This window comes from Euleptes europaea, chromosome 3 (genome assembly GCF_029931775.1).
Source record: "Euleptes europaea isolate rEulEur1 chromosome 3, rEulEur1.hap1, whole genome shotgun sequence".
Taxonomy (NCBI): domain Eukaryota; kingdom Metazoa; phylum Chordata; class Lepidosauria; order Squamata; family Sphaerodactylidae; genus Euleptes; species Euleptes europaea.
The window spans coordinates 123,337,650-123,350,618 of record NC_079314.1 but is presented as its reverse complement, the minus strand read 5'-3'; the positions used below and the strand labels follow the sequence as shown (position 1 = coordinate 123,350,618).

General features: G+C 50.4%; 1 protein-coding gene across 1 annotated transcript; it reads right to left on the bottom strand.

The window, feature by feature from the left end:
• Positions 1-214: 214 nt before the first annotated feature.
• Positions 215-10,658, bottom strand: RABL2B (RAB, member of RAS oncogene family like 2B). Its single transcript, XM_056845847.1, has 8 exons — positions 10,537-10,658; positions 9,583-9,612; positions 8,930-9,009; positions 6,696-6,775; positions 6,271-6,382; positions 2,837-2,934; positions 2,618-2,701; positions 215-304 (listed from the first exon to the last, which is right to left on the bottom strand). The coding sequence occupies exons 1-8, from the start codon at positions 10,656-10,658 to the stop codon at positions 224-226; spliced, it is 687 nt and encodes a 228-aa protein (XP_056701825.1). The 3' UTR covers positions 215-223.
• Between the last annotated feature and the right edge of the window lie 2,311 nt (positions 10,659-12,969).

The following is a 12,969-nucleotide window of genomic DNA, read 5'->3' as shown; positions in this document are numbered from 1 at the left end:
TCAACCCATGCCCCACCAAACTGCATGCCCATTTTCAGTGGTGGGTGGCTGCTCAAGGTGTCTTTTCAGCCGTCCGCACCGTGAGCGGGTGGAACAGCAGAACATGTCTCCGTCGAGCGATCTCCTTCCTGGGGCTGAAAGGGCGGGCAACAGTGCCCTCTCCCAAGGATCTGCCAGCACTAGCTACTAGAGGCTGCGGAGGCTGCCTCCGTGCTCCCAGGACTCAGGTTGACGGGGGCTTTTCTTCTGGGTCAACTTCCTCTTTGTCAGATGAATCTCCCCCTTTCTTCTCCAGCTCAAAATTCTGCAGGGAACACAAGAGGAGAAGGGTGAGTGGCAAAGAGCAAATCACAAGCACCGATGCCTGTACCTGTGTATGAAATTATTGATATGGAACACACCAAGCTCTCCCTCACCACACCCTCCAGTCCCAATAATCATTACAGGTGACTCATGGAGGAGAGGGCTGTCCATGGCTACTAGTAAGAATGAATCCTAGTCATGATGCATCCCTATTCTCTCCAGGATCAGAGGAGCAGGCCTATTATATTAGGTGCTGTGGAACACAGGCAGGACAATGCTGCTGCAGACGTCTTGTTTGCGGGCTTCTTAGAGGCACCTGGCTGGCCACTATGTGAACAGACTGCTGGACTTGATGGGCCTGGGTCTGATCCAGCATGGCTTTTCTTATGTTCTTAAGATGCCTCAGGATGTGGTGATGGCTGCCAACTTGGAAGGCTTTAAGAGGGGAGTGGACATGTTCATGGAGGAAAGGGCTATCCATGGCTTCTAGTCAAAATGGATACTAGTCATGATGCATCCCTATTCTCTTCAAGATCAGAGGAGCATTCCTGTTATATTAAGTGCTGTGGAACCCAAGCAGGTTAATGCTGCTGCAGTCGTCTTGCTTGTGGGCTTCCTGGAGGCACCTGGTTGACCACTGTGTGAGCAGACTGCTGGACTTGATGGGCCTTGGTCTAATCCAGCAGGGCCTTTCTTATGTTTTTATAAATAGTAGTCATGATCCATGCCTATTATCTCCAGGATCAGAGGAGCACGCCTATTATTATATTAGGTGTGGTGGAACACAGGCAGGACAATGCTGCTGCAGTCGTCTTGTTCGTGGGCTTCCTAGAAGCACCTGGTTGGCCACTGTGAAAACAGTCTGCTGGACTTGATGGGCCTGGGTCTGATCCAGCATGGCCTTTCTTATTGTTCCAACTTGAGCTCCATTTCCATCCTTGCCCCTAGAAAAGACAGAGCCGCCCTGCAGCATCCACCGTCTCTGGCAAGAGCAGCAGCCCTTGGTCTTTTATAGACAGAGGGAGCAATGAGACTGGTGCCCCCAGAGCAGCCCCTAATTGCTTTGTCACTGCAGCTGCTTCCAGGAGAGAAAAGTGTAGCAAAGAAGCAGTGCTGCCAGAGAGAGAAGGGCTGGACAGCTCTCTCTGACATGGACAAGCAGGCAAATTGCCGCAAGGGGACATGGGGGAGGGGGCAGCCAAGGGCGTGGATCAAGGCAAAGAAAGGGGCTCTCCATCTCATGTGCTGACACCCATGAAGCTGCCTTAGACTGAACTGGACCACTGGTCCATCAAGGTCGGTGCGGTCTACCCAGTGCTGTCTACCTGGCTGGCAGCAGCAAATCAGGGTCTTGGGTCGAGGTCTTTCATATCCCCTGTTGTCTGGTCTATTTAACTGGAAATGTCAGGGACTGAACTTGGTAACTTTTGCTTGCAAAGCGGGTGCTCCACCACTGAGCCACAGCCCCTCCCAAACAGCATAAATCAGGGACACATGAAGCCGCCTTATGCTGAATCAGATCACTGGTCCATCACAGTAAGTATTGTCCACTCAGTCTGGCAGCAGCTCTCCAGGGTCTCAGGCAGAGAAAGTTCTTCCACATCACCTGCTCCCTCATCGTTTTTTAACTGGAGATGCTGGGGATTGAACCTGGGACCTGCTGCATGCAAAGAAGAGTTGGTTTTTATATGCCGACTTTCTCTACCACTTAACGAAGAATCAGACCGGCTTACAATCACCTTCCCCACAACAGACATCCTGTGAGGTAGGTGAGGCTGAGAGTGCTCGGAGAGAGCCGTGACTAGCCCAAGGACACCCAGCTGGTTTCATGTGGCAGAGTGGGGAAACCAACCCGGTTCACCAGATTAGCTTCTGTCACTCATGTGGAGGAGCGGGAAATCAAACCTGGTTCTCCAGATCAGAGTCCACTGCTCCAAACCACTGCTCTTAACCACTACACCATGCTGGCTCTCAGGCTTTTCCACTGAGCCACATTCCCATCAGAAGCAGAAGTCTCCGAAGGTGTAGACAGGCTTCAGTGCATCAGTGAATGGTGGCCTAAGGGAAATGGTCAGCCAGAGTGGCGTGGTGGACTAGGCTAGGGGAGACCCAGGTTCAAATCCCTGCTCAGCCAAGAAGCTCACTGGGTGACCACAGGATTGGATAAAATGGGAAAGACCATGTCTACCATTTGGAGCTGCTTGAGGTGAATGGAGTGATTAAAAAGTGAACCAAAACCACGGAACCAGTTGCCCAGGGGGACAAAAATGCAGTTCCAGGGCACTGCATTAGCAGAATAGGTAAGCGCTCCTACTTCCAGTTCCTCTAGGACTTCATCCATAAAGTCGCTTGAATTCTGTTTGTAGTCAACAGCCAACTGGATGGCTTCATTGAAGACCTATGGAAGAAGGCGCAAGCCGGTCAGTTCCAAGGACATCCTGGACCTTCTATCGATCTCCCCGCCCTGCCCCTGGGAAGCCCCACCCCCTCGGCCCAGGGAACACCTTCCTCCAGGGCAGCTGCTGCCCCGCACCTTCACCACGTTGGTGCCGTCTGCAGCAGACACAAAATAGAAAGGCAGGTTGAACTTGCGTGCGAAGCTGAAGCTCTTCTGAGTCATCTTCATGTCAGCTGCAGGAGGAAAAAGGGGAACGTTTCTTGTGGGGGACACCGTCCGCTCCACGAGCACCAGCAAAACGTATGCACAAATGTCACAGTGAAATAGCAGCTGCCATTTCTTTTCTTCATGAAGGAAAAGCCCAGCTTCCTTCTTCTCTCCCGAATGTTTCGAAGTCCAGAGACTGAATGCTCTAAGGCAATGGCCCCAGAACTGCAGCCCCAGAGCTGGCCCATGTCTCCTCTCCAGCTTGGCTTCCAGGTGTCTTCCTGATTTTTTTTTCCATCTGAAGGAAAGGTCTTGCTCAGTGTCTCATGGCTTAAGCCAACTGGGACTAGCAGGGCCTTTTCCGTAACAGTTCTCACACCATGGAACACTCTTCCTAGGAAGCCTGCCTGGCCATCTCTACCATCTTCACTTGGTTGCCTGCCAAAGCTACTTGAGCATTCACTGGCCACTGAGATGTTTCATAGAGTCACAGAGTTGGAAGGGACCACCAGGGTCATCTAGTCCAACCCCCTACACAATGCAGGAAATTAACAACTGCCTCCCCCCACACCCCCAGTGACCCCTCCTCCATTGCCCAGAAGATAGCCAAGTTGCCCTCCCTCTCATGATCTGCCTAAGGTCATAGAACCAGCATTGCTGACAGATGGCCATCTCTGTGTGTTAAGTGCCGTCAAGTCGCTTCCGACTCATGGTGACCCTATGAATCAATGTCCTCCAAAATGTCCTATCTTTGACTGCCTTGCTCAGATCTTGCAAATTGAGGGCTGTGGCTTCCTTTACAGAGTCAATCCATCTCCTGCTGGGTCTTCCTCTTTTCCTGCTGCCTTCAACTTTTCCTAGCATGACTGTCTTTTCCAGTGACTCTGGTCTTCTCATGATGTGATCAAAATACGATAGCCTCAGTTTAGTCAATTTAGCTTCTAGGGTCAGTTGAGGCTTGATTTGATCCAGAACCTATTGATTTGTTTTTGTTTTTTTTGGCATCTAGCCTCTGCTTAAAAACCTCCCTGGAGGTTTTTCCAGGGAGGACAGCCAGCGTGGTGTAGTGGTTAAGAGCGGTGGAGTCTGATCTGGAGAACTGGGTTTGCTTCCCCACTCCTTCACACAAAGCCAGCCTGGTGACCTTTGGCTAGTCACAGTTCTATTAAGAGCTCTCTCAGCCCCACCTGTTTCACAGGGTGTCTGTTGTGGGGCAGGGCAGGGCAGGTGATTGTAAGCCAGTTTGATTTTCCCTTATGTGGTAGAGAAAGTCAGCATATAAAAACCAACTCCTCTTCTTCTTCCCACCTCGCGAAGAAGCCTGTTCCATGGAGGAACTGCTCTGTTAGAAAATTCTTCCTAATGTCTAGACCAGTGGTTCTCAACCTTTTTCCAACCGTGCCCCCCCTTCCGATCTTGTTTCCTTCCTGTGGCCCCCTTGTCCTACCAGTACAAAGGTAGCTATTTAAATGTTTTGTTTGTAAATAGCCAAGGAACAAAGAAGCATAAACAGCCACACAAAATGAACACATGCAGTTCTTATTGGGAAAATGAAATTTACAAAAAAAATACCCCACAAAAAGGGAATACAACACACCAATAAACAACAATGTTCACATACAAGGGAGAACAAAGCCTCTACCGCTGTTGCACAAGATTACAGCGATACAAAAATCCAGTTGCAAACGATGCAAAGAAGTGCAATGAAGAAAGTCATGTGTTAGGTTTTCGGTCACTTCTCTGTTTTCTTCACTTCTCACTTCCCTCTGTGGACCCCTAGTTTCATGCAGTGGCCCCCCATTTATATAATTTTCACCTGTGGGCCCCCTTGGAATACCCTGGGCCCCCCAGGGGGCCATATGGCCCCAGGTTGAGAACCACTGGTCTAGACGGAAACTCTTTTGATTCAATTTCAACCTATTGGTTCTGGTCCAACCTTCTGGGGCAACAGAAAACAGCTCGGCATCATCCTCTACATGACAGCCCTTCAAGCACTTGAAGATGGTTATCATATCCCCTCTCAGTTGTCTCCTCTTCAGGCTAAACTGCTCTACTGCTGCCCAGCTGTTGCTCCTAATTTAACCAGTTGCTTTCATGACTGCTGGATTGTTCCATATTAATAGTGTCTTTTTCTGAAGTTTTAGGGATTCTACTGTTTATGAACAAATAAGTTGGCTTATACTGAATCAGACCACCAGTCCATCGAGATCAATATTGACAACTCAGACTGGAAGCTCTCTAGGGTCTCAGGTTGGGGTCTTTCACATCACCTCCTACCTGGCTCTTTCAACTGGAGGTGATGGAAATTGAACCTGCGACCTTCCGCATGCCAAGCAGGTGCTCTACCACTGAACCTTGGTCTGTCCCTCTTATATAGGATACCCTTTTGTTTTGAGGGGGAAAATGCAACTCATACATTTTAAAAAGATGTGCAATCTGTCTGACTCACTCAGCTATTACAGGATGTTACATCCTGGACAGAATGGAGCGGGTACAAAGGAGAGTGACGAGGATGATCCGGGGCCTGGAGACCAAGCCCTGCAAGGAAAGGCTGAGGGAGTTGGTAATGTTTAATCTGGAGAAGAGGAGATTGAGGGGGGATGTGATTGCTCTCTTTAACTATCTGAAAGGCTGTCACTTAGAGGAGGGCAGGGAGCTGTTCCTGTTGGCAGCAGAGGATAGGACTTGCAATAATGGGTTTAAATTGAGGTTGGGAAGGTACCCACTGGATATTAGAATTTTTTTTTTTACAGTAAGAGTTGTTCAACAGTGGAATTGACTCCCTAGGGAGGTGGTGAGCTCCCCCTTACTGGCAGTCTTCAAGCAGCAGCTGAACGAACACTTGTCAGGGATGCTCTAGAACAGCGGTTCCCAAACTGCGCTCCACGGAGCACTCAGTGTTCTGCAAAACATCTCCTAGTGCTCCGTGAAGAGACTGGAAAGAAAAATACTACTGTCATTTGGTTTAGTATATAGGTGCTAAATGAAAATTAGTGCTCCGTGATGAATTTCTCTCCTGAAAAGTGCTCCATGACTCAAAAAGTGCTCCACGACCCTGAACCTGGCCTTGGCCGGGGAAGGCAGACTATAAATCGCAACATAAAAATAAAATGTTTGGGAACCCTGCTCTAGGCTGATCCTGCATTCAGCAGTAGGGTTGGACTAGATGGCCCTTCTGACCCCTTCCAACTTTATGATCCTACAATTCTATCTCTAACCATTAAAAGCCCAATTTCAATCTTCAAATGTAATTCTGCCATTTTAAACCAAGCTGTGCCAAGGGCTGAGTTCCCCCCTATGGTCCTGATCCCCTCTGTCCCACCAAGCAGCCTCATGAAGCTCGGACAGACGAGTAGACCTACCATCAATCTTGTTTGCAACCACGATGCAGGGGATCTGGGGGCGGAACTCACGCAGCTCCTTGTACCAACTGCTCAGGTTCTTGTAGGTGATCTTCCTCTGAATATCAAAGACCTTGCAAGACAGGCAGGCAGAGAATTTACTTATTTATTTATCTCCTTACGTTTATATCCTGTCCTCATTCCTGGTGAACCAGGTTCATAACAGGTTACATTTAATATAAAACACAGATTAAAACATATTTGAATTCAACTTCCCAGCAACAAATAAAACAAGGAGTTTGCCACTCTGAACCGACTCAGCTGCTCATGGGGCACTTGGAGTTCTCCCCAAACCCCACCTGAGCGCGCTCGCAGGCAGGCAGCCAGCCCTGATGTAAACCCCCCCCCCACCGTGCTGCACCAGCTGACAGGGCCGACGTCCTTACCATGATGCAAGCGTGGGCCTTGTAGTAGTAAGAGGCGTGCATGCTGTGGAAACGCTCCTGCCCAGCCGTGTCCCAGAAATCTGAAAAGCAGAAGGTACAGGTTTGTTACAGCACTGAAGAGGAGGAGCTGCTTCTCAGGCCTGCGTTTTATCTGGCGTGACACAGGCCTTGAAGGGCTGGAGAGACAAACTAACGGAGTATGCTACTGTGGCCAAAACGACACATGTGCTGAATGAACTTAATTATATGACACATGATCATTTCAATGACAAATGGAAACTGTTTTATGGATATGTTGAGACTCAAGGTTAACAAAACTAAATTCAAAAACTTATCTAGCATAACAAAAACCTGATTATAAAAATAGAGTAGGATATGATTTATTTGTAATTTCCCCCAGATAACAGTAAGAAAGAAAAACAAAGTAGTCTGTTTGATTAGTCCTTAAGATGTTTATGTATTTGACATTTTTTTATTGACTGTCGGAAGGTTACCCTTTATCTTTACCCATCCCTATTTTTCCTTCTGTACCCTTTAATATAAAATTAATTAAAAAAAGAAGGGCTGAGGAGCAGGAGACACGCTTCTTCCAGGCCATCCTCTGCCACAGAGCCGTCACTGACAACATGTTGTGCCCAGCCCACAAGAAAAGCCTGCTTGGCTCGGCCCTCTTCCTCTGCTCCTAGCTCCCACTTTGGACAGCTGCTGCTAAACTCGCTTCCTTGGCCAACTTGAGCCCCCGCTCACAACTTTGCTCTCAACCCTGAACAGACCCAGTCTGCATGGCACATGTGCCTACGCTCCCCTGAAGGAGCTTCTTCTGATCCTTGATCCGACAGGGGCAAAATTAAGCAGAAGGGGGAGATCTGGACTCCGTGCTGCAGAGGACATTCCGTTGGATGTCCCACAGTCATCCTGACCCAGAGGAAGGGGGTGGGGGGAAAAGCGAGACAAGTTAAGGAGCAATTACAAACTCAACGAAAAATTCCCTGATGTGTTTTGAAAATCTTCTGAAGAATCAACAAAAGCGGCAAGAATGACTCTAAGGCTGCAAAGCCAGCACCCCTCAGGGTAAACAGAATACTCTGAATATTGTCGAAGGCTTTCACGGTCAGAGTTCATTGGTTCTTGTAGGTTATCTGGGCTGTGTAACCGTGGTCTTGGAATTTTCTTTCCTGACGTTTCGCCAGCAACTGTGGCAGGCATCTTCAGAGTAGTAACACTGAAGGACAGTGTCTCTCAGTATTCTATTTCAGAGAATACTCTGAATTATTGCACTTGCTCCGGACACAAAAGCACTCCTCCCCCTACGCAAGCTTCCCCTATCCATCAGGTAGGAACTGGGCCCCATTTAGAAAACAGGACTCCTCTGTCTTGCCAGAAGGAAGCACAGAGGCCCGATTTGAAAAGTAGGTTGCTCTGCATGAATAGACAGGAGGGGCTCTTTCTCTTCTTAACCCAGATAATCTTACAGGTATATGCTATTATACTCTGAAATAGCCAAAAAAATAGTCTTAAAATACAATTTCTTTATCAATACATCTTAGTGATATTTACATCTATCATGTCTTTTTTATATTAAAAAAATTGAATGACATTTTTGGGAGTTTTACTATCTTTGCTCAATTTTGATTTTATTGGAAACAAACTCTCTCCCCCTCCCCCCGGATTTTTCTGAGTTTATATGATAATGGGTAACATTTTCATTGATGTAATTTTTTTGTTGTTGGACGTGCTGCCTTACATAAAATTGTTTGATGACTCATTTTTCTGCAGATTGGAAGTCACACTGGTAGTCTTCAAGGAGCAGCTGGACAAACCTTTGGCAGGGATGCTCTAGGCTGATCCTGCATTGGGCAGGAGGTTGGGCTAGATGGCCTATATGGCCCCTTCCAACTCGATGACTGTATGGTTCTAGATTGCCCGGCAGAAGATTTTTAAAACATATTCGCAATTTCACATTCAGCCTCTAATTGCACCTTATTTTATTCATTTGTTCAATGCATTTATGCAATCTGTCTTTTCATTTAAAAAAATGCTCAAAACTGGCTTGCAACCATTTAAAACAGAGAAGGCAGACCCATACATTAAAAAGTTACAAAGCCAAACAAAAGCAGGGTGGAAAGTGAACCCCTGGCCTGGCCTTACTGCCTGCCTGCCTATTTGTCTGTCAAAACATTTACATCCCTTCTTTCCCTGTCATTCAGGCAGCTATCCACCCTGCAGGGCCTTACCTACGAGTATTTTTTTGCCATTCACGGTGGCCGTGTGCTTGTAGAGCGTCAGAGCAAAGGTTGAGAGCTGCTGGGGCTGGCTGCGCAAGTGGTCAAGGAGATGTCTACAAAGGTGGGAAATGCTGGTGGGGGAAACTTAAGGGGAAGACCCTCCCCAAAGCAACATGGCCAAGAAGCTCTGTAGGGACACACTGTTGACTTCAGAGTCTTATGCTGAGTTCCAGGGGCCCTTGCTGAGCTCACGTGGGAAGGTGACAGAGACGCATGAAGCTGCCTTATACTGAATCAGACCCTCAGTCCATCAGTGTCAGTCTTGTCTACTCAGACCGGCAACGGCTCTCCAAGGTCTCAGGTGGAGGTCTTTCACATCACCTACTTGCCTAGTCCTGGAGATGCCGGGGATTGAGCCTGGAACGTTCTGCATGCCAAGGAGAGGCTCTACCACTGAGCCACAGCCCCTCCCTCTGTACTGGATGCTTTCTCCCTTTCAATTCTCCCTGCTCAGAGAAGGCGTGTGGGTGTGCATGCATCTGCGCTACTGAAGAAGCACCTGTGGATATGGATGTTTGTCATACATTGTGGCTACATGGCAACCACAACGGTTCCTATCACTGCTCAATTCAATTTGCCTGTTGCAAAGCCTCAAAGGATACAAGCCGTCCAGGAGAAACCGCTCCATCAATCTGCAAGCAGAGAGAAAAAGAAGACCAGTAAATAATTAGTCCCATTCAGAACTAACCAAGTTTAAAACATGTGTAACAAAACTCACATTTTAAAATTGCATGAATATGTCGAACAGTGCAGTTTTATGCCCCGGCTAAGTTATCCTCAAACACCACTGCTGCTATTCTCCCCCATATTCAACAGGGTCTTTATCCACCTGCTCACCTGGATGCGGTTTTATGCTAACACCCTGGAGGCGCCTTTAGATAAACTAGGATATTGTTTAATAGGATTGTTTTACAGGGCTATTTTAATTGCAGTTTTAAGGTTTTTTTACCTATGTCATTGGACGTTTACATTACTTTGTAAGCCACTCTGAGCCTGGCCTTGGGCCGGGAAAGCAGGTTCGTAAGTTGAAATAATAAACCAGTAATAAAGAAACCAAGGCTGCCTTTCCCTGTAGCAAGAACCATCAGTCTGCAAAAGAGTTTGCTTATATTCCGCCCCCGCCCCCCCCGGGAGATGGCCACCCCTGAGTTGGGAATGTCCTGGAGATTTGGGGATTTGGGAATGTCCTGGAGATTTGGGGATGGATCCCGGGCTCTGCGGGATGCAACACCAGAGAGCGGATCCAGGCCAGGTTGGCCAGGGATCCTGGAGGGTTTTTGTTGCCATCTTCAGGGCGTGGAGCAGGGGTCACTTCAGGGGTGTGTGTGTGTGTGTGTGGGGGGGAGGTAGTTGTGAGTTTCCTGCATTGTCCATGGGGGGGGGGTTGGACTAGATGACCCTGGTGGGTCCCTTTCCACTCTGCAGCTGCCACTGATCCCTGGTGATGCCGGGAGCTCCCCAGGCCTCGCCGGGAGGTTGGCAACCCTGCCAAAGCAGCCTGCCACCGTGCCCAGCCCCCAACCTCCCCCCCCCGACGGCCCCGCCCCGCCACGCACTTGGACTTGCCCACGGCGCTGTCGCCCAGGCAGATGATCTTGACGTTCTCGGCGGCGTCGTACTTCTCCTGGTCCAGCTCCAGGCCCAGGCCGCCGTCCCCGCCGGCCGCCCCCTTGGCCATGCCTGCGGGCACGGGAAGAAGCGGCGCTCAGCCCCCCCGGCCCGCAGCGGCCTCTCGCGGCCTACCTACCGACCTCCGCCTCCGGCCGCCGTTGCCCAGCAACCGGCGCGCCTCCCGACTACGACTAGGCCGCGCCGCCTGCTTAGGCGGAGCTCGGAATCGGTTGCTTAGCAACCGGCGCGCCTCCCGACTACGACTAGGCCGCGCCGCCTGCCTAGGCGGAGACGGGAACCGGTTGCCTAGCAACCGGCGCGCCTCTTGCCTACGACTAGGCCGCGCCGCCTGCCTAGGCGGAGCCCGGAACCGGTTGCCTAGCAACCGGCGCGCCTCCCGACTACGACTAGGCCGCGCCGCCTGCCTAGGCGGAGCCCGGAACCGGTTGCCTAGCAACCGGCGCGCCTCCCGACTACGACTAGGCCGCGCCGCCTGCTTAGGCGGAGTCCGGAACCGGTTGCTTAGCAACCGGCGCGCCTCTTGCCTACGACTAGGCCGCGCCGCCTGCCTAGGCGGAGACGGGAACCGGTTGCCTAGCAACCGGCGCGCCTCTTGCCTACGACTAGGCCGCGCCGCCTGCCTAGGCGGAGCCCGGAACCGGTTGCCTAGCAACCGGCGCGCCTCCCGACTACGACTAGGCCGCGCCGCCATGCATGCATGGCGACGCGGCCTAGTCGTAGCCGGGAGCCGCGCCTCCTTCCCGCCCGCCCCTCAGCAGGTCTGGCTCCGGATTAACCCCTCTCCTCCTCACCGACTGGAAGTGAATCGGGATTAGCAGCGGCCGGCCCCTTCCCTCTGTCCGCCAGGCGCCGGGAATCGGACCTGGAGCTCACCGGTGCGCGCCGGGGAAGGGCCGGGGGGGGTGTAGAGGGGGGGCTGGAAGGGTGCCGCCTCCCTCTCCGAATCGTCTTAAAAATGCAAATGGCCATTATGCACGGGAGGTTTTGTCTTGCATTTTCTGCTCTCTGGATGCACATTTTTCTCATCTGAATTGTCAAAACTCTGCATGTGGGGTGGGGGCTTATTTTTTTAGCATTGAGAATTCGGGGGGGGGGGGAATGTGCATCTAGAGAGCAAAACCTCCCGTGCATAATGGCCCAAACAGAGGATTTTTGCATGGGAGCTTTGCGAGATGTGTTGCCATTTCGGCGGCCAGCTAGCTCCAAGTTGGGAAGTTCCTGGACATTTTATTTGGGGTGGGGGCGCGGAGCCCCCTCAGCCAGGCGTGATGGCGTCGAGCCCCCCTTTCCAAAGCAGCCCTTTTTCTCCAGGGGAGCTGATCCCTGGGTCGCCTGGAGGTCACCTGCAACCGCGGGAGACCTCCAGCCACCACCGGGAGGTTGCAATAGGCCCACAGGAGAGTGGGACCCAAAACACACCTGTGCAGAAGCGGTCCAGATTCTCCTGGAAATAACAAGACAAAAAGCAACAGACTCCTGATGAAGCTGCTGCAAAACAAGGATAAAATTGCGAAACCTTGTTGCATAGTTTGCATGGTTTAGACTTCAACATTTGTACAGCTTGCATTGTTTGGGCATAAGTATTTTGAATGTTATAAGTCTGTGCTTGGAAATATAAATCGTCTTTTTGAAATTATGCTACGAAAAGTGGAGGGCAGCAGGAAAAGAGGAAGACCCAACAAGAGATGGATGGACTCAATAAAGGAAGCCACAGCCCTCAATTTGCAAGACCTGAGCAAGGCTGTCAAAGATAGGACATTTTGGAGGACTTTCATTCATAGGGTCGCCATGAGTGACTTGACGGCACTTAACACACACAATTTATCACATTTAGAGCACAGTGGTATTTTTTTCTGTATGCACGTACCACCTGGCGGTTGGCAACCATCTTTGCAGTCTGGGCTCTGCACCCCAATGTATGGGTTTGCTTGTGCCCAGTTGGAGGGGGTGGGAGGGTGTTGCGCCTCTTTGCAGCCAGAACCTCAAAGGTGGGGGGTGCCTCAACAGGGAATCTCTTTTCCTCTTAAAGACCCCACAAAATTTGATTTCTGCTGAAGCTTGGGAGAAGGAGGAGAGCCTCCGCTTCAGAAACAACCTAGCCGCAATCTGCTTCAGACCCGACAGAGAAAGGGTGCAGAAGAGGGAGCCCCTTCTAGTTTTCCCATCTAGCTCATTTTTATCCCTGCTGTCTCTCTCCAGGGAGCCCAGAGCAGGGTATCGGTGTCTCCCTCATTATTCTCACAACAACCCTGTGAAGTAGGTTAGGGTGGGAGGGAGTTGACTGGGTTTGGGTCACCCAGCAAGCTTTGTGGCAGAATGGGGATTTGAACCCAGGCCTTCTAAGGTCCTAGCCTAAC